We start from the raw sequence: 27,451 nt of genomic DNA on the forward strand, positions 1-27,451 counted from the left end.
TGACTGCAGACTCATTTATCAACCGAATAAATCCATTGATTAAAAGTGACATGTCACATGGTGACATGTGTCACCTTCAGTGATGTATTGATCAATATTTTTCTTCGTTTTAGTCCAGTGTATGCTACCTAGGCTCAAATAGTTTCATAATAGTTATTTTTTATTAGAATCTGAATCAGAATCTTCTTTGTTGGTCAAGATTGACCAAGAAACACATTTACATGATCAATTACTCGATCATAGTAAAGTAGATGGAGCAGTGTTTTTAAATATCAAAAAGGGATTACACATTACACCATGACATTCAGATATCATATAAATATTTCTAAAATATAATTACAAAAGTGCAACTTTTTATAATTATTTTTTTTGTAAATTTACAGATTCAAAACAACTTAATTGGTCAATGTTGTGTGCACAAAAAGGAAATTTAACTTCGACTTTTCAAGTGCTCACAGCAGTCATAAAAACATTATTTACTGAACTAATTAATTTCGTACAGGCATATGTTCATGTATTTTTCATTCGCATTAGCGATTATATAAATATGTGCTTAATTATCAAACTAAATGGCACTTCTGAAACTGGAAAGTCCGTGAGAAAAACATTCTTTTATTTTGAAAGACAGGAAGAAGCTCAAACGTCCGTAGTAGTGCGTTGGAAGGAGAGAGTTAGATGACAGATTTGTCCCTTTTATTGACTAATGACAACGTTTCATTGAGGCAAAAATATGGAAGCAGAAGTGGTAAGTGTATATTGAAATAATAATTCTTAGGTTTTAATACGTATTTAAGATAAAGTAAGGACTTTTTTTTAGATATTGTTGCTATTACTTCCTTAGCCGAGAAGCTAACGGCTGAAACAAACGAACCCAACACTTTATGATGATAATGGCTCTTTAAATTCAGTCTTTTTTTTGTTGTTGTTGCTGTGTCAGCATACAGCAGGGTCCACAGAATTTGAGACTGTGGAGATTGCTGAGTGTAAGGCGAGGAAGGTGAAGGTTCCCCGGAGGATCATTCACTTCGCCAACGGGGAAACCATGGAGGAGTACAGTACTGATGAAGAGGAGGAGGAGGAAGAGGAACATGTGAAGCAGGTCGTTTCAGTTGATACGGTAGGATGAGTGGATTACAAAGGCTCTGTTTTATTTAGTGACCATGATCCAGACTTTAAGAAAAGGTACTTTTACGAGGACTTTGGCTGCTCATTCAGGCATTTCAAGGCTACGCAACTCAAAAGATGACTCAGTGTTGACATTTTAAAAACGAGATCTTAATGGACCTTAGCTGCAGCCAAAAATAAAAAAGTGTTCTAAATTATTTTTGTTGAATCTAAAAGAAGTATCAGTAACACAGTTTGACGGGCATTAATTTTGTACCAGAGAACTATTATTACACAGCAGAGATCACTCAAGTTACCTGGAATGTTTCAAAGCCTCCATTTGTTTTTGTTTTTCAATCTTTGCTCTTTTGTTTTCACATGTAGGTGCACCCCAGTAAATTGGAATATAATCAAAATAATTCATATATTTTTGCATTTCAATTGAAAAAAATTCTATTTTATATAGATTTATTGTGGACAAGGATTCAGCGGAAGAGTTCATGTGCTTATTTAGATGATTATGGTTTACAGCTCAAGGAAACAACTTTTACTCTCTCATACAACAAGTAGACTACATCAGACCAACTTGAAATCAAATAATTTTAATATAGAAATGTAAACATCCTGGAGAGTATTCCATGTACCGTGTATGCAGTCAGTACCGTACTTTGGTCTGTTTTTTTGAATTTATCACTGTGTCAATTCAATGTGGCATAGAGGTGACAGTTTTATTTTAATCGTAAACCTACGTTTTACTAACACACTTTAATCTTTTTTGACTGATACAATCACAATAGAGAAACTTGAAACCATGTTTTGGTATTGTTTAATAGGTGCCAGACTATACTGGGAAATTGCATAAGCACAGCTTGTCAGCAAAAGGAAGCTTTCCTTTAAAAATGTCTTCCAGTCAGCTCCTCCAAATCATCACTGATTGTTGACCTTTGACACTGATTCTCAAGTAACTTTAATCCTGCCCCCGACTCTTTAGTAGACTCTGAGATTTCCTCCTGAAATGCTGAATTTATTTTCATTCAAGCAAAGTAGTTTGGGCCACCTAACAAAAGTCCAGTCTTTTTTTTCTCTTTCTCTCTTTGTCACTCATAAGACGCTTCTGACCATTTTTCTGATTCAGTAGTAGGTTAGCACAAGGAATTTGAGAGTTGTAGCCCATCCTCTGGACATGTCTGGCTCGTGGCTCTTAAAAGCATGGACTCTAGCTTCTGCCCACATGATGTGAATCTCTGTCTCAAACTCTTGAATGAATTGTCTTGCTCTTTTCCTTCTTGCTTGTGCATCTTTTTCCTTCCACTCATCTTACTTCTAATATGTTTGTTAAAAGCTGTGCCAGATTTTTGTTTGTTTTGTTTTTTTCTTTGGAAGGGAAACCTGTCCAATCAGCTGTCTTCATTATGGTCGTGTAGGCGATTATCTTACGATAAGATATTTTTATAGAAAAACAAAATATTAAATAAGCTCTTTGGTATGCACTTGTATACACGTGTGAAGTTTCCTAAATGGTCAGAGTAACATTTTCTTTGTAAAGTAATAATATAAGTTTATTAATTAAATAAACAAACTGAATGTCAAATTATGTGAAGTCATTAAGCATATTTTCCTGTATATGTGCTCCAGTCCAAACTGACCTGGGGTCCTTATTTCTGGTTCCACATGTGGAGAGTGGCAACCTCCACTATTTCAGGTAGCGCCTTAATTTAATCTTTAAATATATATGTATTTTTCCTTCATAATAATGCTTGAATTTGTATCAGCTATTCTGTGTAATCTTTGTTGCAGTGTGCGACTACATGGGGGAGAAATTGGCCTCTCTGTTCGGCATCACCTCTCCAAAGTACCAGTATGCTATTGATGAGTACTACCGCATGAAGAAAGAGGTGTGACCCATCATCAATTATGTCAGCCATGTTACAGGAAAGTCTGACCTTAAAAATGTAACACTACCTTCTCTTCCCGCAGGAGGAGGAAGAAGAGGAGGAAAACCGTCTCGCTGATGAGGCAGAGCGCACGTTTGCAGCGCAGCGGCGAGGCGAGCAAGAAAATCCGGCTGCGGTGAAGGAGCAGCCGGAAGGAAATGGAGCCACATTTGTAAACGTCAGCTTTGAGCTTGAACCAGAGTCGTCACTCAGGAATCCCGATCCAAGCAGAGTCCCATCTCCTCTCCCCTCCTGAAAAAAACTGATTCACACATTTCAAATTGTTGGTTAAACCTGAACTTACTCAACTCCACGCACTAATTTTTTATTTTCCTTTTTATTTTTGTGCTTTTTTTTTTTGTTGTTGTTGTTGTTGTTTGTAACAGATTAATTTATTCACAACGGTGGAAGTGGCTGGGGAACGCCATATCTGTGAATGTGACTTTGAGTGTTGCATGTAATCTATGCAACACTAGATGTCAGCCTGGAAATGAGCCCATGGCTGAGGCAGCGAAGAAAAGGCTGGGTTGATGCTCTGTGCATTAATCTGTTCTTTTTCATCAGTTATAAAGAGATGAAGCCGATCAGAGGGACCAGGGCAAATATTGATGCTACACCAAACTTATCAGCTGAAGACCTTAGCAGCTGGATAGATTCTGGGTTTTCCAGACCGTTTCCTGGGTAGTTTTCTTCAATTCTACTCCAGTAAAAAATATCAGGATGAAGTGTCTTTTACTCTACAACAAGGTCCTGATGTGTAACCACATGATCCCAGCAGAACAGTGCAGTGTCCCTTTTCGTCACCCAACACTTTGTTCTGCCAGTATGTTGTGTGGAGAAACACACTTTAAAGGAGATGTTACAGACCAGCTGGTGGTTTTGATTGGGGAGATGTACATGATGGGTGTGAAATATAGAGCGAATAGTAGTTGTAGTCTTGCATTTCAACAATTCAAAGGTGCCAAAAAAAAAACAAGACTCCTGAATGTAGAAACGAGTAAAAAACATTCAGAATTTCAAGATGTTTGAGAGACCCCTCTCTGTGCTGACTCCTCTTTAACTGTGAATGAAAGGTCCAATAAACACCAACATATTTGCCTTATATGAGTGCTATAAAGGGACATTAAAGGCTGAGTATATGCATAAGAGCTTTACTTTTGTATTATTAGAACAGGTTTGTGTTTAACCACAGAAAAGAGGATTTCTGGTGTTTGATTACACTCCAGTAGATGTTTATACGTTACCCCTTCTGTTTTAGTTGAAGCCGATGAGAGTCGGCTGATTTGAGGTAAAAACTGACTTTGTAAGAGAACAACTGATATATCCTCTAATTTACACCTCAATTTGTTACTCCATGAGCTCTTTAAATCTGCACAGAATAATCGATTAATGTTGAAATATACTGATGATTATTGGTTTGTAGAGATGTCTACAGAGCTTATGTATTTATAAGTGTCCTTGCTTTGGGCATCTTAAGCTTCTTATTGTTATCCACTGATATCACTATGTTGACCTGCTTCAGATCGCAGAGGGCGAACTCGAGTCATATGTGTCGCTAACAAAGAAACAGAAGTGCAAAATAATCCTCAGTCTGATTATTTTTGAATGAATATGTTTCATTAAAAACAACTTGCTGTCTTTGTGCGTGAAGAAACAGAAAATATGCAATATATTTAGTCATTTCAATAGGAACCTACTGCCTATATATTTATTTGTATTGTCTGTTTTAATACATATTAAATCACAGGGGAGGTCGATGTCTTTATTACATCCATTCATCAGATAAAATGTTACAAATTGTAATAAATCTGACAATTTATTCAGATTGTTATTTTTCCAATTTAAAAAAAAAAACGGTTTTAGGTGCACAAAACAAAATTTGTGACTTTTCTCCAAACATTGTCCAATTTAGACATACAGGCTGAAATATGTACAAGTATTCCTACTTACACTTGGATAATTGTCCCTTGGTATGTTGCACCTTGACCAGTTTAACTTCATCAACCATCTTGTGGTTTAATGGGCTTGCTCTCATTTAAACAGCCAAATGTTTCAATCGTCACTGGATTTGTGTCAAATATGCAGTCAGCTTTCACTCTTACTATCCAATTAGTGCAATAAACAAGTAATCCAGGGAGTGAACAGGCCCACATCCCAACGTTTCAGTCAGTATGAAGTTCTTTGGTTTGAAAACCTCACCTTAACGCCTCCAAACATTCACCGGCCACTACCTGAATTACCTGTTCAGTTACTTGTTAACACAAACAGCATTTAGATGTGACGAATACAAACTGAGCACCAGAATGAGGAAGATGGGGAGTAATAATGACTGTTGCATGGCCGTTTGTAGCAGACAGGCTGGAATGTTTAGAAACTAATGACATTTTCACAATTGTCTTTTATGTTTACAGTCTAAAAAAAAAAACTAGTTAGTGGCACAACCATTTCCACTCAAAGAGCCACTTTGGCCTCCGCTGCCATAAAATAAAACTTGCAGCAAAAGAACAATTTTCTAAACATGCGCAACATCAAATGTTTTATTTTGAAAGCTAGAAAACTAGAATTTACTTCTATTTTTGGACTTTAAGCAAAATAAACCCACCATAACAAAAGAAATGGAAAATGAAGAAAAATAGGAAGCAGAGTTTCAAGCTGGTTACTTTTAAAAGCTTGTTGTAGATATTAAAAGCAAATTTTGCAGAACAACTTAAGGAAAAATTCCTAAAATTACAATTTCTTTATGGATCCATAATCAAAAGCATTTATTTTTTGGCTTCGTAGAGCCACAGTGGAAGGGCCAAAGAGCCACAGGTTGCAAACTCCTGCTTTAGACCAGACTTCGGCTTCCTAGTGGCTGATCAATACTTTCAGTACTTTTCACCACTGATCTTAATATGAAAATAATAAATAAGCAAAACCACTGGTAATGTTTCAGCAGTTCAAAAAAAAAGGTGGTTTACATAATCAACCTGGATGAGGATACTAAACGCAACAACACTGAGTGTGATTTGAGAATAACTTTATACAAATGATTTCTTTACACAAGTATTTTTACACAATCCACTTCTCTGTAAACCAGTCTCCATAAAAAATAAAAGAGTGGCAGTCCTGCTGCCGCCAGTATAGATCAAGATTCTCTTCAAGTGTCGTCAACGTCAATCATATTGCTGCCGTCGTTGTCGTTGGCAACCAGCACCTCTCTGTTTTCGTAGGTCCAGAATCCGTTGAGGTCGATCAGGATGCTGACCACTGTGTCCCCCTGGCAGCTGTTCACCAAATCCTGGAGCGTGATCTTGTAGGGGTCTTTAGGCTTCACCATGTCAAAGATTTCATCCTGAGGACAGACAGTGCTTGAAACAGTTATCAAATCTGCCGTACACGTCGCCATTACAGACTTACAAACTGTCTATGGCTGCTTTACCTTCACATCCTGGAAAGAAACAGGCTCCTGACTGTGCAGCTTCATCTGCTCCTGAATGGCCTAAGGAAAAAACAAAAGACACCATCTGTCTTGAAAGGCTGCTGAAATAAACAGCATTGATTATTTTTGCACACATTTTGTTGTTGTTACCCTAAAAAAGAAGTTCAGGGAGAAGACGTTGAGGTATCCTTGATTCTCCATGTCCAAAAGTTTAAAAATATACTGCAATGCTGCAGGCTCCTTTCTATTTTCCAGGGCCAGTACAAAGTCCAGATAGGTCTTATAGTCCTGGAAACACCAGAAGAGTACAGGAAGTTTAGGAAAACATAGAGAAACAAGCTGGTTTGACAAAACCTTGTGAAATTAAAAAGCTAAAAATGAACATGTAAGGATTTTATTGCTGTTTATGTAAAGCTTGGAATTACCGATTTCTCTTGAAGGACTATGATATAAAAGAGGTATGACAGCAGCATTCAGAATATTTTTTTCTAGTCTTCATTTCATGAGTGTTCATTAATTATTTTAATTAGGAGCAAAAGTGACATCATGTGTGTGAAAGAGCAATAACAGTAAAATAGGTCAGTGGGAGTATTTTAAAACAAAGGAAAATAATTAAGGAGTCAAATTTTTTAATTGTTTTTTGTATATTAAAGTAGTGATTAGAATGATCAGTGCAGTTAGCCTGTGCAGAGAATGTAGATCCTTACATTAGCACTGAGATTTCCAAAAAGTTATCAAAATTCCTAAGTCCGACACAACGGACAAAGGCTGAAAGATCTAAAGGGTGAAACAGCAACTTTTCCATTATCCTTCCTGTTATTTGCTACTAGTCTTGCTCTCTCGCAGTCTGACTGAGTGACAGTCATGTTGTGAAGCTTCCTTTCAAATAGCTTCTTAGATCCCTGTTCTTCCTCTGACTCCATTTTAAAACACCTTTCTGAAAACATCTACCTTTGAATCTTCCTTACTCAGCAACTGCATCAACACCAAAGAGTGTTGCTCTTTGGTGTTTGGTAAGCACGGCCAGTGAAACCTGGCCGTGCTTACTGATTGGTAACATATCGTCAGTGTCAATTAAGCTGAAAGTCATCTGATTCTGGTTAATAGCTAGTCTCTCTCTGCTTCTCTAGACAATATACTACAGGGGTCTCAAACTCCAGGCCTCGAGGGTCGCAGTCCTGCAACTTTTAGATGTGCCTCTGCTGCACCACACCTGAATAGAATAATTAGGTCATTAGCAAGGCTGGGAGAACTGATCTACACAAGGAGGAGGTAATTAAGCCATTTCATTCCAGTGTTTTGTGCCTGTGGCACATCTAAAAACTGTAGGTCTGCGGCCCTCGAGGACTGGAGTTTGAGACCCCTGATATACTGTCTTGGTAAGCAGCAAAATCTTAATCTTGTTAAAAGTTCAAATTGTTTTACCATTTCTCCATCGTAGGTGAGACATTCCTGAAACACCCTGTCCAGGAAGACAGAAGTGAGGGTGGCCGTGCCGTAGCGGGACAGCTCTTCTTTGCTCAACATGCCGTTGTGATCTTTGTCCAGGTTCAAGTACTGGCCTGTGGACATGAAGGTTAAAAGAAATCTAGATTTCAAGAAAAGCAGGAAAATCTGAACAAACAGCAACACTGAAACACTGAAACACTTCTACGATTTCTCACCGTAGACTCTGAGAGCCGACGGAGCTGAGAACCAGTTGGACTCTTGGCTTTCTTTAGACAACTCCTCATCTCTCAACTGGCATAGAAATAATAATTTTAAAAAAACAATTGCAGAAGACTGAATGCTTTCATAAAGTTTTGTTTCTGTACCTCTAATGAAATGTATTTACTGGATATTAAACACTCACAGGGAGGTAAAAACAATCATACCTCTAACAAGTCATCCAGGAAACTGCAAGCCAAAATATCCTGGATTTTAATCTTTCCTGTCAAAGGGAAAGTAAATTTTTTTTACTACACATAATCAGCAATATTTCTAATATATTCAAGCAATGGAGTGCCTATAAACACTGCGATTACTAACATATTCATCAGAAAAAAAGCTCTCTAATAATAAAGAACTTTAATTTGCCCAACTAATCCAATTCAACACAACACAAGTTCAATGTAGCTTCCTCTGAATTCATTGGTGATGATGGCAACACTTGAGTCAAGTTTAGACTCACCGGTGCGAAGCGGGTCAAGGAAGAAAAAAAACTTGCGAACAGCTGTGCAGACATAGAAAGAGTAAAAGGACTTCTCCAATCCGTCTAGCTGGGGCAGAGTGGGAATCAGTTCCAGGATGTAGTTCTCCAGATCCTACACACACACACACACACGCACATCCCCACACACATCAACACTATTGCTTGAGGAGGAAACAACAAAAACATTTATATTCACTTCTAGTGAAATAACGTACAGACTCCCTGAGGTAGCCTTGTCCCGCCACGTCATACAGACTCAGACCAATTCGGGTTTGATGCAACCACACTAGAAAGGAACAGAAATGAGCAACAATTAATGAGAAGATGGTAACTAATATTATTTAAGCCTAAAAAGAAAAACAAGAAGTATATCCAAACCTTTCCTCATGACATAGTTAAAGAACTGCATGATGGATATTCGGCCGTATGGGTCACTGCTGAGCAGCTTGGCGTACACTCTTGCTGTAAAAAAATTCCTACGGGAGAAAGTGAAAAACAAAAGAGGAAAAAAAATCTGAAATTTGAAATTCTTAATCCATCCTCCAGTGAGGATGATATTTAACTTTAAATTATATATTTAAAGTTTTAGTCCTGTAAAACCTGAAGTATTTACTGTGTGAATAATTGTCCAATCCAATTATTTTTTTAACTGGGCTGAAATTAATAAATGTGAGAATAACCATCTTTATTATTTCAAAGTCAAATAAATGGGTCTCCTTTTTGATTAATAAAAAATAAATCGTTTTTTTTATCCAATTAGCTGAAATGAGGTTTGTCTATAACCTCTGCCTTAGATATAAGGTTGAGGAGATCTATCATTAGCCAGACAAGTGTATCATATCCAACTTAGGAATTGCTCAGCCAGGAGCCCTGTTTTACATCCAGTAGAGTACAGATAGCAGGTTAGCAACCTACCTGCACTTTGGCCCTGCCTTTTCCCCTACTTGAAGGTAGGCTTCATAGTTTATCATCGCCTCATCACCACTTACTGGCGGGACTTGATGTTTATCGAGCAGAAACCACAGATTCTAAAACAAAAACAAACAGAAAGAGAGGTTTTAAAGACAGATCAGCAGAAACGAACATGAGATTTGAGATGGGTTCTTGCACATTTTGTCAAGTCTAAGCTCTTCATCTGTCCTGACTAGTCATTTTTATTTATTTTGCATAGATGTAATGACACTATAAATTTAAGTCAGATATTTCAACAGTAGTTAGGCTTTAAACAGAGAAGATGCAAAAACCAGAGGACTGGTTATACAAACTCTATGATAGATGAAAAGATGTTTTACCTGAAGTTCTTCATTATCCAGCAGCTCTCTGCTTTTTCTCTGCAGGAAGACAGCTCTGGATTCTTCTCTCAGTTTCTGCAGCAGAACTTCATCTTCTGCTGGAAGCTTCACAACATCACATCATGTCATTCATTTACACTTCACCCCCACAATCAGGAGTCTAATGCACTACTTAAGTTAAGGTTTACTCTTATTATGTTACCTTATAATAGAACCGTGGGATGGTCTTGTAGGACTCATCTGTTCCCACTCCGCTTCTCCATTCTGAGTAATATTTGGTGAAAAGTTCCGTCTCTTCTGCTTTCTTCTCCTCTTCGTTCCTCGAATCTTCAAAAAACAGTAAACGGGAAACAGAAACAAACATTGAAGACCACTTACATCTGACTGGTGCGTCAACGTCAGCGCTTTAAACGTTACTTTGATCATTTCTGACCTTTTTTTAAGCCAGCCAGCCTCCTTTTCAGAACATCCGACCAATGTGTGTCTTCCTCTTTAGCCATACCGGCAGCAAAGATTAAAATAAATAAGGTTTACTCATTAAAACCAAAAATATAACTAGCTAAACAGATACGGACACTAACAATAAAACTAGCTCCAACTGTCACTTCCGTTGAGAAGTTTATACTTTCATAATAAAAGTACATTCTTTTGTCTGTAAATTCCATTACAAATTTTATTTGTAACCCGTGTTGTTTTAGAAACATGATCATAGTACTTAAAAAATAATTAGACATACGTGTTGTAAATCTAACTGCGCACTGACTGTTCTGCCACTCCTCTTTTATTTTTTATGGAGACTGGTTTACGGAGCGTTTTCTTGGCTGTATGCTTTTATTTTGAAAGCCATCAAACACTCAAGTTTGCTGAAATCCGAGTGGCATGGAATTTCTAACTCCTCATGGTGAAAATATGAGAAACATGTAAATGGGCAACACATTTAGACCATTGTCAATGTATTTTAGTTTTTAATAAAAACATTTTTCATGTGGTTAACTTATATTACTTCTTTGCTTCATTTGAATTTAAATAACTCAAGAAGTTGCCGTGTAGCTCTGTTTTTCCGAGGTACATTGAATGCAGCATTGGAACCCAGTCTATTGCTGATGACGCAGTAACCGTGCATCCTGGAACTCGTGCCTTCAATTGGAAACAGCCTGAAATTATTTAGTCCTAGTTTTTGTGGACATTGGTTGCCGTGAGTTATAATTATGAGTAAATAAGCCGTAAAGGTTTTGTTTAAAGTACCGCTGATATTTTAAAGTAGAAAAGTCGGCTCGTAAGTGGTAGTTTGATCAGGAATGACCTATACAGGATGTGGCCAGTTTGTATAGAAAATAATACTTTAACATTTCTATTTTAAAACATAGATAAAGGATCACTGCTGCTTCACCTACATGTGAATATTTGAAGAGTTACACATTCAAGAATGGGTTCTACCTTGTTATTAAAATTCAGAATTTGTTTTATATCACCACAACTAACTTCCACTGCACGCTTTCTATGCACAAGAGATATTAAGCCAAACCTGGAAGGCAGACAGATAGACAGAAAGAACAGTGGACAAACTAGAATAGCAAACAGAACTATCAGACATGGTACAGAGGATGTAAACACTAAGAAATCCAGCATGCTGCTGCAGACCTCTTTTCCCAAATCTGTTTTTGCTGCCGGGACAGCAAAGAGGACAGCAGAACTGATGAAGAGGAAGGCACCAGCAGTCTTTGAGGAAGAGGAACAACATGAAGAGGAGCAGGAACGCATGACGGGTATGGTGACTGCAATTTAAGACATATCTTTTTACAACCAAACAGTCCTACTTCCATATTTGCTTTTGTTTATTGTACTAAACAATTGGTGTTTCATAGGAAAGTATCAGCCTCCTGAACGGCCTCTGCTTCCTGCTGAGTGGAAAGACCTGAGGGAATCTCTGGGAAACCGGGAACGTTTTGAAATCCAGATGATGAACACCTTATTCACTTGTGGATCAGAGCTGAACATAGCAAAGTAAGAGATGATGAGAGTGTCTATAATGTTTTAAGCCAATTTTCCTTTCAGTAAACAGGAATATTTGGTATAAAGTGAATATCCTTCTCTTTTCCAGGTCCTTGCTGACTTTTGTGGCGATGGAAAAGGGCACGCTGTCCTATGAGCTGCTGCTACGCTACCTGACACTGTGTGTGAAAGGCGGACACGACGATGAGGTGTTTGACATCTACAGAATCATGCGTGGAAGTTTCCCTTCACTCGACACAGGGGCTTCCTCCCTTTTTATTAAATCCTTTGGCCGTACTGCGAGGTGGAGGGAAGCAGTTGAGATCCTGCAGGAGATCAAGCAGGTGAAGTACATTCTTGTTTAGGAAAATGACTTGAGTACATACTCTCCTTATTAACTTTTGATTTGTATTATTTTAGGTTTTTACACCATCACCACGTAACTATAGTGACGTTATTGCAGCAGCAGTTCATCACAGAGATGCAACTACTGCCTGGGGTTTATACGATGAGCTTATTGAAAAGGGACTGAGTCCTCATCAGGAGACCTGGGATGCACTTTTTACAGGCGTGAAAGAGAGTGAGAGGGAAAAAGAAATGGGAGCCATGACTGAGTCAGAGCAGCATGAGAGGCTGCTGGGAGTTCTGGTGTACATGAGGAACAACCAGATCTATCCCCAGCAGAACGTTGCAAACACCATAAAGAGCTGGTTTGAGAGGTAAGCAGTGATGGAAAAGTTTATTCCCTGTGCTTTAGTTTTTTTTTTTCATCATTTTTTATTCTTTTCTCTCTTCATTTATGTCTTTCTTCCTGATTTTAGTCTCAATGGACAGAAATGGACTGCAGCCTGGAGCACTGCTACCCCAAAGTAAATACACATTTTGCTACTTTTTACACGGTTCCCTTTGTGATGTTTTGTGCCATTTATTTACAAAGTATTTCTCTCCTTAGAGGTGTGTGTAGGTGTTGTGGGTCAGAGCTGGAGTCTATAAAACTGAGTGCTGAGGAGTATCAGGAGCTGAAGGACAGAGTCATGACCGATGTCATTCAGGGGCGAGATGTATTCAACAAGACCACTCCTGAGGTACGGATTCGCACAAAAACAACGTCTTTTAAAAATGGATTTATGTTGTTTCTCATCTTTAAAAGTCATAATTATTTAAGGAGAGACTAAGACTAAGATGTTAAGGTTAAGAGTTTCTCTAAAATTTTAACTAAAACTGGTCTTAAGTAGGCTTTGCTTTTCAGGGACCAAAAGCCCCAGAAGATTTTAAAGTACCTGGAGTTTCTTGGTGTAAATCATTCCATGATCAGGATCACTGTCAGTTATCTGAAGGCATCATTTATGACAGTTTCATTGTGGTTAAGATCTGAAACTGAATTAAAATCAATTTCAATTCATAAAAAGAATGTAATGTAATAATCTACATATTTTTTTAGAATTAAAACTTGTGAAATGAGTATGGTAGGAACAGCAGACTCGCACTTTCAGCAGTGTGTCTGCTTCATTGAAACACTCGTGGACATCTACATTAATTTCTGTTGAGCACAAATGCTGAAAAATATTAAATTTTTCAAGTTAAAGTCTCTTAAAAAGGCTTTGATTGGAGCAGTACTCTCTTTTTCAGTTTCCATGGTAACGCTGAGAAAGAAAGTCGGTGCTTCCTTTGATCAAATGTTTCCACTGGATAGAATATATTACTGTATTTAAACACAAACTCCGAAAAGCAATGATATTATCAGCATAAGTGGCTGAGGTTAAATGTTGTGCTTGGAAACAACTACAGAAGTTCTGGTACAGAAAATATAAACTGCAGAGGAGGAAAAAACTGAAATAAAATTCTGGGAATATTCAACCACTGAGAAATGTTTAATATCCTTCCAGATCGAAGATCAACTTTTATTTCAAAGTCCATAAAAGTGCTATCACAGCACATTTCGCTTTTGTCTGATTTGTGCCTGGTTCCTGCAGTGGAAACGGAGGTGGAGAGAAATTATTCCAGAAAATCTCCCTGGTTCTGATAAGGTTCCTGTATTCGAAACGGACCTCATGTCAGCATACGATGGAAAGTATATATATATATGCGTATATAAATACAAATTATAGCATTAGAGAAACAAAATCTACAAGTCCTGTGTTTAAGAGACATCAAAATAATTGTGAGGACCTGCCTCATGCGTCTGCTAGAGGGCATCATTGGTACACAGACACACCCGACTGATGACTGAAACTGACCCGTTCAGACTGTTACCAATTTCTGAGCTGAGTTTCACTTTATTGTCTGGTAATGGACCCAGAGCTCCGTCAACGGCGTTAGGTTCAAGTTTTAAATCAGTTTTTTGCAGATGAACAAACCTATTTCATGGAATTAGCAGCAAATAAGAAAAACTGCCTGGAAGAAAATTATATAGTCTCTATTTCATTATTATGAATCAGAACAAAAAACCAAAAAAAAACTCAGTCATTTAGAGAAGATTTTAACACTTTTATATTAAGATATACACATTTATGACTAGTTTGGCATAAAGCAAAAAAAAAAGTTTTTATTTCTTAATATTATTATATTTATTATTTTGTAAGTTAAAACTGGTACTTCAAGAACATTTTAACATTTTCTGATCAAGATTTAGATTTTTATATACACTGTGTGTCGATGACAGCCTGTTAGTTTAAGATAAAGTGACAAAAACCGCACAGCATTTTTTTTATCTGGGTTATAGGAAGTTTCTAAAAACTAGAAAGTTAAAACTGGATTCCAAAACATTTTATAAATTAAATTTCATATGAACTAAAGTGATGTCTGTCTTGAGATTTTTAACTTGCTGGTTTATAAATATCATTTTAAGAAAAAAAATCATATTTGTTTTTGACATCCTACCTCACAGGCATAAATATGATCCTTTTAGATTTCAGTGGTAAAAGTAAATATGACATATTTTATATTATGTTTGTTCATTGGAAATGTTTTGGAAAGGTAAGTGTGATTTATATAAAAACAAAAATGCTAAAATTCCCCCGCATTAAATAAAGTTAAATCCCATTGTTGAGGACATGTGACATAAATATGATGTGAAAGCTCAATGTATCCAAAGTGTAAGTCATTCAGCTTAAATCTTTACAAATACAAAACCAAAGACACACCACCGGTGTGACAGGCAGTTGAATAAAACAGAACGGGTCTTAAAATACTGATATTTTAATGCTCCCTGCAGGACTACAGGAGAAGGCATGGTGTTGACATTTTTCAGTGCTTTACTTACAATAAAATTAAAGAAACAGTATGCACAGGAAAAACCTTGGCAGCACAAGTGATATGCAACTAATAATGTGCCATGTTGTGACCAGAGAGCAACTTTTGTCAGTGTTCCTTGAAGTTCTTCACTCTTCAGATAGCGGTTGTGGTTAGATAAGCTATTTAAATTTGGGGACTTCCCACGTGTAGCGTGCCATGTAAATATGGGCACAATCTGGCAAAATTGAAACGACTTCACACCCCTTCTAAAAGGGCAGGTGTTATTGTGTAAAAAAAAAAAAGATCAAGATGCACGCAGAACATTTTTCAACCTTTAATCAATTATAAACTGTACAACTGAGTTGAAAATCTGAGATCTTTCTTTGGAGAAAAATAAACAAAACATGCTGATTGCATAACTGTGCACAACCTGCGCATGTCTGTATTAGAATGATGGGACTTTAGAACAAACAGAATGCGCCATCATTTGAAGCACCTTTGAGTGGTTCAGCTGTTCTCAAATGGTTCATAGTTGCATCTCACTGCAAAAGGAGAAAGGTGCAAAAGAAAGTCCAATCCAAGTGGATGAAAAACTCATGAAAAGATATAAACGACAACCTAAGGAGTTTCTCAGAAGGCCTTAACATAATATTTCAAGGACAATGTGACAACAACCTCCCATATTCTTCATATGTCTCAGTTATGGGGAATTGGAGAAAAGCAGAACATTTTCTTACAATTAAAACCTGGCTGCATTTTGCAAAAACACATTCAAAGTCTCTCAGATGTGTAGGAAATGTTTCATAGTCTGATAAAATCAAGGTTGAATTTTTTATAACATTCTAAATGGTATGTTTGGTGCAATAGCAACACAGCACATCACCTGAAAAACTTTGTATCTACAGCGAAGCATGGTGAAGGCAGAGTTATGCTTTGGGGGTTGAAGGTAAAACTGAGGTCTTAGAGGACTTATGGACAGTTCCAAATAAAAAATACCCAAACCTTTTGGCTTCTGCAAGAAACCTTAAGATCAAGAGGAACTTAATCTTTCAGCATTTCAGTAACAGGAAACAAACAAATCAATAGAAAAACAGCTCCATTAGAAGGTTTAAGCTTTATTATGGCCCAGCCAAACTCAAATTGTGATATCTCGAAATATCTGCTGGGTGCTATAACGAGGATATGAGGTATGATCACAGTTTGGCAAAGAAATGTGGGAAAATATTCCAAATTGAAGATGGGATTGCTGAGATAGATTTTAACCCAGAAAGACTGAGAGCTAAAATAAAACCAAAAAGTGCTTCAACAGTTTTAGATTAAAGTTGTTAATACTTATGCAACATTATTTTAATCTTTCAATCACCCCATTTATAAATGAAATTTAAAAAAGGACAAATAGAGTTTAGGAAATAATAATCAGTAGCTGAGAATCAAAACCTTCTAAAACTTTAAAACTGCTTCTAGATGTGCCAGTAAAACTGAAGTAGATCTATTTTACCTGCTACAGACAGGAGACATTGGTATGTAAAAATCTGAAAAGAACAAAGTATGCGAGAATCTTCCATAAGTTAAAAACTTTTTTCAAGAAAAAAATTAATAAAAATCCCCCGTTTCATATCTGAAAGATTCTGTGATGCATTCAAAACATTATTTATGGCTTGAGGAACAAAAAGACTGACTTTGAAAGCCGCTTTCTTTGAGATTTGAAATGTAGAAATTATTTTTGGTATTTTAAATTAAAATGTTTATGCTCTTTGGAGATTATATAACCTTTTAATTGTTGTAATAGGAACTTTAACCATGGCGATCCCTCTCTGTTGCCTGTAACTTGGCTAAATGTAACATGCAACACGTTAGAATCTTCTGTCAGTTGTGATAAAGTGTTTATTCTGCAGCTCTGAGTCAGTGGAAATGCTGCTGTTTATTTTTACAGAAACAAATTGTGATAACAAGGCACCTGAGTGGTAATGTATGCTCAGGAGTGTGTGTACAGATGTGGGAGTGTGTGTGTTTTAAGCAGACATATTATCCAGGTCATCACAATGAGGCCGGTTTCAGGTATCAGCTTTGGAAAGTCCCGGGATAATTACTCTGGACTTTGTCTCTACCGTTCACGTCCTCCTTTGTCTGCTCTCAGGCTCCTCTTTTTCTTCTTTCCATCAATCATTCTCTTCATCTCAAACTCCAGTGAGCTGCTACTCACTGTTAAAGTTGAGGGGTTTTTTTTCAGCAGGCTGACAGGCCTTTCCTTTTTCCTGCTCACAGTTACATCACAGGAGGAATATTGCAAAATTTTTTGCATTTATAAGGTTGCATTTTGGGCTGAATCTTAATGATACTCTGCAAACAGTTTCAGGTTTCAGGTCCTGGGGAATTCACAGCAGCCTATTTCCATATCTATCTAAAAGTGAAAGCACCAATAATGTTTCCACACTGGTGCTGTTCTGAGCTCCATGGCAACTTTCCTGTTATGGTACGAAGATGCAGACCAACATTAAAGACACAGAAGAACAGGCCTCCCAATTATTTTTCCTAATCATTCCTTGTAGTCCTCAGACAATCCTAACTAACCGGACTGATTGTTGGGTCTCTAGGGGTCTATTTAGCATTTGACAAGTCAGTAGAAGGGGCCATCTGATGAGTGATCCTGCAGGTTGGGTCCAGATTCATTTCTGGAGTCAAAGAATGAACAAACCCCTGATGCTGTCACTGTCTGGGAGGCTCACAGTTTGTCTCAGTTCCCTTCCAGCTAAAACGGTCTGTTTCCACTACTGCAATTCGAACCGTCTGCTGTGCAGAGTAATTTTAAGCATCTGCTAAAAAAAAAAAAAAAAAAAAGACAGACATACTAAAAAGAGAACCACAAATGAAAGTCAAATAAAATAATTCAAAGAAATTTTACAAGTAACTCAGTTGTTTTCCTTGTCGGGGGGGAAAAAAGTTCAAGCCCACATTTCTGTCACAGGTTATGCTGTAAGTAATTGAATATGCTGAAGTCAAATTCAAGTGAGTGTCAGTAATTTCATTAAAATTTCTGCAACTAATTAATGCAGCTGAATACAGCATTTCTTTCCATATACATTAAACGGTCTCACTTCTTTTTTAGACGCTTAAGATACTTAACCGGGAATGCCATGGTAGCTCAATCAGGAATTTAATGGGTTGATCATAATTGTCCCCCTGCTTATCTTTAATGTGGTTGTTCTCTTTCCAAAACTTTCCAAAACTTCCAAAAGCTTTATTTGGTCCAAAATGTTTCTTAATAGACACCAATTAAAGTTATTTGGCGTAAAGTGATGATAAGTATTTGGGTAGTCACATTATGAAAGTTAAAAAGGAAAAAAAAACAGATTTTTTCAAAATGAATTTCAAAAAGTGCCAGAAAACATGCCTAGCTTACCTAAGTTTGGGTTTCCTTCTACAAGTTTAATGGTTGCTGGGTTTTTGGGCCATCCGTCCTGACAGAAGTGTTAATACTGGCTTGGTTTGCACACACACACTTTCTCAGCATTGGACACACATTTTCTGACTGAGATCAGGGCTTTGTGATGACACTTTGTTGTCTTCAAATCACTTTATATCTAATTGGGTCTAATTCCTTTTTAGAAGACACGTGTGTGCCAGACCTGAACTCTCCGGTTGGATTCTTGGGATTTTCTGTCGATATTTGCGTCAGTAAAGCTGCCTGTTTGTCCTGATCTCTCCCATCCTCATCTGATAGTTGTACCGCTTGAAGTTTAATGTTGCTTTTGGACAAGTGGCTTCTTCCTTGAAGAGTGGCCTTTCAAGACATGCTGCTGCAAAACAGACATGTTTCTGTTTAGATAATACCGTTTCTCCCAGCATCTTCACAAGTTCTTACTCTGGGGTTGCTAAGCACATTTCACAATAAAAAACCCCAAAAAACATCCATCTCTGGGACACAGAACGTGTTTTGTTCCTGAGTGGAATCATTTCTGGAAATTCCCATGGCATTTATATGTATGTATAATTGGTGGAACAGATTAATTTGATGCCTTCAGGCATCTGGAAACTGTACCTGAGGATGAACCAGACTTGTGGTCCGTAATTCTCATTCTAAAGCCTTGTCTAAAGGCTTGATTTTTGGTAGCAATGTCAGAGTCACTTTAAAATGCAGATGTTTGAATTAATGCCAGTCACGTTTGGAGGCCTTAGTCCTCGACGCGGACGTCGCGGGTTCGACTCCCGGTCCCGACGACCTTAAAATGGCGCCGGCTCAGCTGGCTGCCTGCAGACGCAGCTCCCGTCGTGTGTGTGTTGATCTGTGTATAAAAAAAAATTCTTGCTGTAACTGCGAAATAATTTCCCTGCTGGGATGAATAAAGTAATTCTTCTTCTTCTTCTTCTTAGGACATTTTAGTCTTATTAATTATCAGACATTGAAGGGAAAAAAATCTTTTTGTGCAGTTTATGTAACCATCTGTTCTTAGTTGTGTGTACTAATGTAACTTTATTTATTTTCACTTTATATATACTTTACTAAAAGCATCCCAAGCGATTTAGGAATACCATCCTCCAAGATATTTTAATGTAAAACCAAACAAGTGAATCATGCAAGTGAAGGTATTGCTGTGTTCTGAGCTGAAGACACGTTTCCATTTTATGTATGGCAGCATGCTATATTAGAATTCAACTGGCATTTCTTCTGTGTAGGTTTGCAGATAAAGCTATTTTTGCAGCTTTTTATTAGTTTTGTGGTCTGTTTTGGGGGTGTTTGCATCTTAAACCACTTTCAGATGACGCCTACACTTATTTTTTACACTGACCCTGGTGAAAATTCAAATGCAGCATTTAGATCAGAAATGATTACTGACACATTTATTTATTCAAATCTATTGTCTTTATTTTCTCCTTCAGCGTCATTCGCTGTCAGAGTTTGTGCTTCGTATGTCATTGCTTTCTGTCTGTGCTTCTGTTCAGGAGTTGGAGAGCTTTAAAGCGTTTGTGAAGAGGAAGCCAGCTTTTGATGTGGTCATAGACGGGCTGAATGTTGCAAACATCAACAAAGATAAAACCAAGCTGTCAGAGACGGTGAGAATGCACACAGATGCATAATTACTTGGAACGCAGTTAATTAAAAGCAACATATTTATTTATAAAAGATATGTGTGCTCATTTGACAGATGCACAAGCTCAGTTTTATCGTGTAGATTTTAGCGTGTGTTTTTTTTTCTCCCAACACAGGGGGTTTTCTGTCAGTTTCACAATGAATAACCTCATCTGCCTGAATCTTAGATGTGCACTAAAACTGTCTGATACCGGATTTTAAACTTACCTAACCTACTTGTCTGACTGCCCACATCTATCTGTCTGTCTCTGCTGGTCTGTGTGACACTCGCATCATCGTACTCACACATTTTGTTGCTGCAGGGCAGGAAAGTACAGACAGATAAGACTGTTTCCCTATCTAGTCATCTGCTGCAGTTTGTGGGAAAGCAAAATAAATCATGAAAATTAGAGCTGCTGAAATTTGCATTAAGACCATAGGCAGGAGTTTTTATTCAAATAATTGACTGCGTGAATGAAATCAGAAACGAGCTCCACCTGTGAAAAACGTAAATACCAGATGAATTCGTCAGAACATTGGCGTCACTAAACCTGGTGGCGTGCAGACGTTTGAGCCCCTCGGAGGGGAAAGGTCAAACAAGAAAGATGGCACAGGGTTTAAGGCAGGAGTGTCAAACTCATTTACATTTGGGGCCAAATCAATATCATGAATGCTCTTAAAGGGCTGGTTGTGCCAGAGTGTATTTGATAAAACCTGTTCACAAACTGTTAAAATATCAAGGAATTCTTAAAATTAAATATTATTATTGAACATCTTTTCAGTCCCTCCAGGATTTTGTGAAACCTTTTTGTGACTTTTGCAATAAAAATCAAAGTGTTTGTGGTTCTAATTTGGAAATATTTGCACTTATTTATGATGGTAAATGCAACTTTTTTTTTTACTTGCTGTGTAGATCACGGACTATAATCTGACATCAATTAAGGCTCAGGCAGCTGTTTAGTACAAGTAAGAAAGGTTTTGAGAATTTTTGAGAAAATTTGCAATAAACTCCCAATTATGTATTAGCACAAAACAGTGCAGGGATTTGTTGATTTTGCATGAATTTCCACAATAATTCTCAAGAAATTGGAGGAGCTGGTTGATATAATTTGGAAGTAAACAGATAAAAATGACATTGATTTGGTTGATAACATAATATTTAAGCACATTCTGTGTTTAGTCTAGAATCTGGAGGGGCACATAAACAGCTATGGTGGTCTAGATTTGGCCCAGGGACTTTGAGTTTGACAGATGTGGTTTAAGGCATGATTTGGGGTTTTGTTCCAAGTTGGTATAGACTGAAATAGAGACAGGATCTCATTGCAAACATCAAAGACTTTAATCAGCCTATTGGAGTTATGGTTGAATAACACGTTTTGCTATTGCTCAAAATATTCAGCAGGTTCAAGCTGCAATGAGTGGCTCCTTAAAATGAACATGTTGGTTCTTACAGAGTTTCCTGCATCCTAATATGTTATATATATGAGTTTCCTAATATGCCCCCCCCCCCCCCCCCCCTCCCCCCTACTTAATAAGTATGCACAATTAATTGGGTTGAATCTTTCTAAACTTTTTAGATGAAGATTTTCCCATTGTAGTAAAATTAGATTTTTTGAGGGTATTTATACATTTTACCATAAATTAGCTGATTCTAGTGTGTCTAAATTATTCTGTATTTTCTACCACAAAATATCGACATTGCACTTACTAAAGGGTGGTGCAAATGACAGACTTGTATGTGTTGTTGCAGCTGTTGGCAGTGGTGTTGGAGCTTGAGCGTCAGGCCCTCAACATCCTGGTGCTGGGGAGGAAACACATGTTGAGGCCCTCCAAATCCTGGGACAGACACAACATGATCCTCATCCAGCAGAAAGCGCATTGCTTCTTTACTGAAAACATGTGAGAGTCTCAGAATGACAAAGTAACACTTCCTAAAGTTAACACACCAAGCAGATGGAGGTGGTGTAAATGGCATCAGAGGATGGAAGCAACCAAATAATTATTTTGGACCTGACACCTTCCATCTCTCTGTTAGATCTGAGGACGACCCGTTCCTGCTGTATGCCACTTTGCATTCTGGGAACCATTGTCGGTTCGTGAGCAGGGACCTGATGAGGGACCACAAGGCCTGCCTGCCAGATGGGGTAACTAGGCGGCTCTTCTTCAAGTGGCAGAGGGGCCATCAGCTAGTGGTGGCTGGGTATGTCGCCGCTGGCAGGAGGGTGAAATTTCTGGTGAGTGGATGGTTGGTTACAACCTCTTGTAAGGTCAGGGCTGTAAAGAGTAAACATTAGGTCGACATTGTACCATCTAGGCTACTGCTCCTGCGTATTTTTCATGTGTGAGCTGTCTCCAAGGCACAGACTGACTGCATCTTTCTGCTTTATTAGAGTATTCCCTGCTTTGACACCATTGTCCAGACCACAGGAGATACCTGGCATGTTCCCTATGATGACACTGGGGACAGAAGCACATATGAGGTGCCACAACGGTGGCTGTGTCTCACCAAAAAACACTGAATAATTTTTTTAAAGATATGTAAAAAAAATAAATAAATAATAATGTTTTCATTTGTAGTCTTGTGAATAAAACTCTTAAATCTTGTGAAGTTTCTGTACATTTTATTATAAAACTTTAGCATCACTTTAAGAATAACAATAAAGAAGATGGAGTTTGTTTTTTTTACCACAAACTATGATATTTGGAAGTCATGACTGGGTTTAAAATGTTTGTAACACAGACAAAATCTAAATATATGAACTTTAGGGAATAGTGATAAGGGAACAATATGATTGTAAAAATGCATGTCTTCTATTGAAGGTTAACAAAAGCAGTTTTCCTCAAGAGCTTTATTGTTGATGGAAAGAAATTAAATTGATTTAAATCTCAAGATTAATTGGCAATTTATCCAAGAAGTCTCAGAAGTAAAGAGTTTTAGTTATGTTGGATTCTTATCAAATTTTGCAATCGTACTTGAAGACTTTGCCCAAATATATATGCAACAAATATCTTTTGAGAAATTAATTACGATTAGCTTTGAACAATTTATTGAATCTCAAATTAATTTAAAAATGTTTCAACATCGGGTCTTTGGATCTTTACGTAGCTTTGTGGTTGCACGAAGAGCAGAATCATGTATATCATCCATTAGTTAATGATGAACTCGGGGATCTTTTTATTTTTACACTAAAACACATTTTAACCGTCAAAACTACAGCTGTTGGACTTGCAGCTGTTAGCTTAACGTTCTAAAACATAAATTACAAAAAAGAACTACAAGGGTTGACCCGGATGAGGAAATCTTTCCCCAGTCACTTCCGGTTCAGAAATTCTTTCCATGTTTTTGTTTCTCCTACCTGCCATTCTGGTTTCAGTTTAATCCACTTTCTCTTTTTATTTAACCTCACTGATTGCCGCCATGTCTCGGGGGTCCAGTGCGGGGTTCGACCGGCACATCACCATCTTTTCCCCGGAAGGAAGGCTTTACCAAGTCGGTGAGCAAAGAGAGGAAGAAAGCTGCTCAGTCATCACTGCTAACAGCCTGCTAGCATCTGCTCAACCACAAGACAGAGATTCTTCACAGGGATTAATAGTGTATTTTATTAAGTATATATTTGGCGTGTGGTTCAGTTGAGGACTATAGCTGTTGTATATTTTTTAGCTGATATTTCTTTGGTACAGCAATAATATTGCCTACCTCCCAAACTGCTATCTTCGCCTAAATAAATCTAAATAGCGTAGAGTGGTCTGTTATGAGTCAACTGAATACAGGTTCATCTCTTGAGTTACAATTCAGTGGGCTGTAAATAAAAGTCCCACATAAACAGTAATAGGATTTTCTTTTTCTACTTTTTTGACGTCTTAATTTAAAAAAAAAAAAATCCTTTCAACTGTAAAAGACTGTAACTTCTGTTTTTCCCCCATTCATCCTTCTTTAGAGTATGCATTTAAAGCCATCAACCAGGGAGGAATGACCTCTGTGGGGATCAGAGGGAAGGACTGCGCCGTGGTCGTCACCCAGAAGAAAGTTCCAGTCAGTATAAACATACAGCTGTTCCTCTGTGGAAGCTGCTGGTCGAGTGTGGATTTTTATATATATATATTTTTTTCTCTGAGCAACATACTTCCTCTTACATTTGTCAGGATAAGCTGTTGGACGACACCACGGTCACTCAGCTGTTCAGAATCACAGACAACATTGGCTGCGTCATGACCGGCATGACTGGTAAGCAAGTGAAGGACCAACAGTGCTTTGGAAAAGTGTTGAAATCCTTTAACTTTGTCACATTTTGCCCCCTTCTAGCGACACGTTTTAATGTAATTTCTATTAGGACTGCAAGGTTAAATACAATTGGGGCAGTGGAAGAAAAATAGATATATGGTTAAAAAAAAATCTGAAGTATGATTTGCTGTTGCAACAGAATCATGCCAAACAAATCTAACAAGTTATTTCTTTTTATTCACTTTTTTCTAGTTAATTTTAGCTGGGGGTTTTTTACTTTGGAAAGAGGGGGAGAGGAGGCAGACAGCTATGGAAGAGCTCACAGCTCGGCAGCAGAGGAAAATAAACTGCTGCAGTGATTGTTACAGCAATCACTGCACAATTTCCTCCTAAGCTGTATTATACTGCTTGATATTTCTTGCTATTTTTTGTTTGAGAGAAAAATAACTCGATAATTCATATCTCTGTCTCACTGAACAGTGATTTAAGCTCATGACTGGAGTCATTATTTTGTCTAGGAGAGCTGATAATCCCCTCCGTATCAATTCATTTTTACAGTTCTCTTCCGTAATACACTTTATTTATCTCCATTTTTTTCCACATCTATTCTGATTTGCCTCCCTGTTGCTGGTGAAGAAAGGTTTCCCATCCTGCCATGGCTGCAAATATGGCTGTTTAGTGTTTTCTTTTAATAACAACTTTCTTCCTCCAGCTTTTGGATTACGTGACTAATAGATGACCAGTCAACAGTATGTCCCACCTAAACCATGGATCTCTGCATCTTATATTTTTTGAAATGTGAAAACGTATGTGTAGAATGTATTTCTGGGGCCAACCTGTCTGCGTCCTCTGACAGCTGACAGCAGGTCTCAGGTGCAGAGAGCACGCTACGAAGCTGCTAACTGGAACTACAAGTACGGCTATGAGGTCCCAGTGGACATGTTGTGCAAACGCATGGCCGATATCTCCCAAGTCTACACACAAAATGCTGAAATGAGGCCGCTCGGCTGCTGTGAGTAATTATGCATGTGTCCACCAGAGTCTTTTTGGGATTCTATCTTTTTGAAACCTGTAGTTCTGATGTTGCAAAGCCAACTGTTGACCCGGATCAGCTAGATGTTTTAATCTAGCCCTGTGTCCCTGCTGCAGGTATGGTTGTGATCGGCATGGATGAGGAGTTGGGCCCGCAGCTTTATAAATGCGATCCAGCCGGCTACTATTGTGGCTTCAAGGCCACTGCAGCTGGGGTCAAGCAGACCGAAGCCACCGGTTTCCTCGAGAAGAAGATCAAAAAGAAACTGGACTGGACCTTTGAGCAGACAATAGAGGTAGAGACAGATACACATGCAGCATACGGTACAGATGCAGCATGCACATACAAAAGAAACAGCTCTTTTAGTATAAATCACTGCTGACGGACCAGGTTTTTATTGCACTGACTTTTAAATTTCATGCAAGCACATTATCCAAAAACATTTACTGAATTATGACGTTTCTGTGAGGAAGAGGAGCACCTTATCCCAAAAGCAGAGCTTGATCACTCTGCAGTGGAAGCTTGTGCTTGGATTTGGAGCAATGATTCATAACACATAGTTAAGGTGAGGATTTGGACCTAAATGGACTATCGAGAGCTTCGCTTTTGAAGTCTGATCCCACTACACCAACACAGTTAAACTTCTACACTTTGAATATGAGCTGTTCTCGTTCTGGAACCCTTAAATTTCCAGAGTAAAATGCCCTCCTTGATTTAGAGCCTCATTCATGTACAAGTAAAGCCCATCACTGACTTAATTTAAGAGTTTCAGAAATAAAATATACCATATTTTATTTTTTATTTGCATTATGAGTCTTGTTGTTTAGAGCTACATCTCTTTTAAAAATTAAGCTTTTGCTTATAATCTTCTTCTCTAAAACTTCAACATCTTTCCTTTCCAGACGGCCATTTCTTGCCTCTCCACTGTTCTTTCCATCGACTTCAAGCCATCGGAGCTGGAGGTGGGAGTCATCACGACGCAGGAGCCTAAATTTAAGTGAGTAAATACCAGAGATAAATTTTAAAACATGTTGTAATCCAGCTCCTTCCGTAAACAGTTTTACTTGTCCGACTAAAAGCTGCATCCATAAAATTGAATGTTTGTATTTCAGGATTCTGTCGGAGTCTGAGATTGATACCTATCTGGTTGCTCTGTCCGAGAGAGAGTGAGGATCAATGGGAAAACCAGAAGTCTCAGCTAGAAGGAAAAATAAGAGGAGCTTCATTTGTCACAATTCAGGGAGATTTACAACACAGGGAGGTCAAATCTGGACATTTTACTGCAGGTTGGGTTGAGTTTTTCGGCCAGATGCACTGCCTTTTACCAGCCTCTGTTCTTCCAAATCATAATTTAACCCACAAAATCCCCCCCCCTCGCCCCACCTACATTCTCACTTTTTAAAAAGATTCTGGACTTTCAGATCGGTGCTCCCAATGGCATAAAAGTACAACACACTCATCAGTTTCGTTGTTTGACATGAGTGTGTCAGTAGCTCTACAGCTGCAGAGCGGTACCTCACCGGTTGCGGTGGTTTATTTTTTACTCAGTACGCTCTTCACTTGCGATCTCTGGAGTTTCTTGTTCACGCTCCGGGAGCAGCTGTGGGAGTTTTCCCGTCACTACAATCATCTCCAAACGCCGTCAGACTCTGCTCAGGACAACAACAACTAACTCAATGTTCAATTCTCTCCTCTCAGCTGCGATCTTTGCTGTATGCCGCTGCACTTCTATTAAATGCGGTGTTTTTATTTAACTCCAAAGTCTCTATGTTTACTCATTTATAGTTCAGCTGAAATTCAGCAGTCTTACAGGAAATGTGCAGCTTGTTTGACTCGGTTTCATAACAAACCTGATGATCTGAAATGGACCGTACACTCATTTAAAGCTGTGTCTACTAATGAGTCTGCATACAACATTTTCATAATGGCTACACTTGCCCCTTTTACCGTCACTATTTTT

General features: G+C 38.0%; 4 protein-coding genes across 4 annotated transcripts; 3 read left to right on the forward strand and 1 right to left on the reverse strand.

The window, feature by feature from the left end:
* The first annotated feature begins 619 nt into the window (after positions 1 to 619).
* On the forward strand, positions 620 to 4,857 carry fam177a1 (family with sequence similarity 177 member A1). Its single transcript, XM_032547489.1, has 5 exons — positions 620 to 745; positions 938 to 1,117; positions 2,740 to 2,806; positions 2,902 to 2,999; positions 3,082 to 4,857. The coding sequence occupies exons 1-5, from the start codon at positions 731 to 733 to the stop codon at positions 3,292 to 3,294; spliced, it is 573 nt and encodes a 190-aa protein (XP_032403380.1). The 5' UTR covers positions 620 to 730; the 3' UTR covers positions 3,295 to 4,857.
* Positions 4,858 to 6,040: 1,183 nt separating this feature from the next.
* Positions 6,041 to 10,561, reverse strand: ppp2r3c (protein phosphatase 2, regulatory subunit B'', gamma). Its single transcript, XM_032547488.1, has 13 exons — positions 10,376 to 10,561; positions 10,145 to 10,269; positions 9,943 to 10,047; positions 9,566 to 9,678; positions 9,029 to 9,126; positions 8,866 to 8,936; positions 8,630 to 8,762; positions 8,334 to 8,389; positions 8,124 to 8,199; positions 7,885 to 8,021; positions 6,610 to 6,747; positions 6,460 to 6,519; positions 6,041 to 6,372 (listed from the first exon to the last, which is right to left on the reverse strand). Exons 1-13 carry the CDS (start codon positions 10,440 to 10,442, stop codon positions 6,178 to 6,180), a joined length of 1,374 nt encoding a protein of 457 aa, XP_032403379.1. The 5' UTR covers positions 10,443 to 10,561; the 3' UTR covers positions 6,041 to 6,177.
* A 483-nt stretch (positions 10,562 to 11,044) lies between these two features.
* Positions 11,045 to 22,840, forward strand: prorp (protein only RNase P catalytic subunit). Its single transcript, XM_032547143.1, has 10 exons — positions 11,045 to 11,708; positions 11,808 to 11,946; positions 12,044 to 12,278; positions 12,355 to 12,653; positions 12,756 to 12,803; positions 12,887 to 13,019; positions 20,110 to 20,220; positions 21,987 to 22,135; positions 22,272 to 22,470; positions 22,627 to 22,840. The coding sequence occupies exons 1-10, from the start codon at positions 11,369 to 11,371 to the stop codon at positions 22,753 to 22,755; spliced, it is 1,782 nt and encodes a 593-aa protein (XP_032403034.1). The 5' UTR covers positions 11,045 to 11,368; the 3' UTR covers positions 22,756 to 22,840.
* Positions 22,841 to 23,537: 697 nt separating this feature from the next.
* On the forward strand, positions 23,538 to 27,245 carry psma6a (proteasome 20S subunit alpha 6a). Its single transcript, XM_032547145.1, has 7 exons — positions 23,538 to 23,730; positions 24,175 to 24,269; positions 24,380 to 24,461; positions 25,315 to 25,470; positions 25,608 to 25,786; positions 26,394 to 26,488; positions 26,604 to 27,245. Exons 1-7 carry the CDS (start codon positions 23,655 to 23,657, stop codon positions 26,659 to 26,661), a joined length of 741 nt encoding a protein of 246 aa, XP_032403036.1. The 5' UTR covers positions 23,538 to 23,654; the 3' UTR covers positions 26,662 to 27,245.
* The last annotated feature ends 206 nt before the right edge of the window (positions 27,246 to 27,451 follow it).

Source organism: Xiphophorus hellerii, chromosome 19 (assembly GCF_003331165.1).
Source record: "Xiphophorus hellerii strain 12219 chromosome 19, Xiphophorus_hellerii-4.1, whole genome shotgun sequence".
Lineage (NCBI taxonomy): Eukaryota > Metazoa > Chordata > Actinopteri > Cyprinodontiformes > Poeciliidae > Xiphophorus > Xiphophorus hellerii.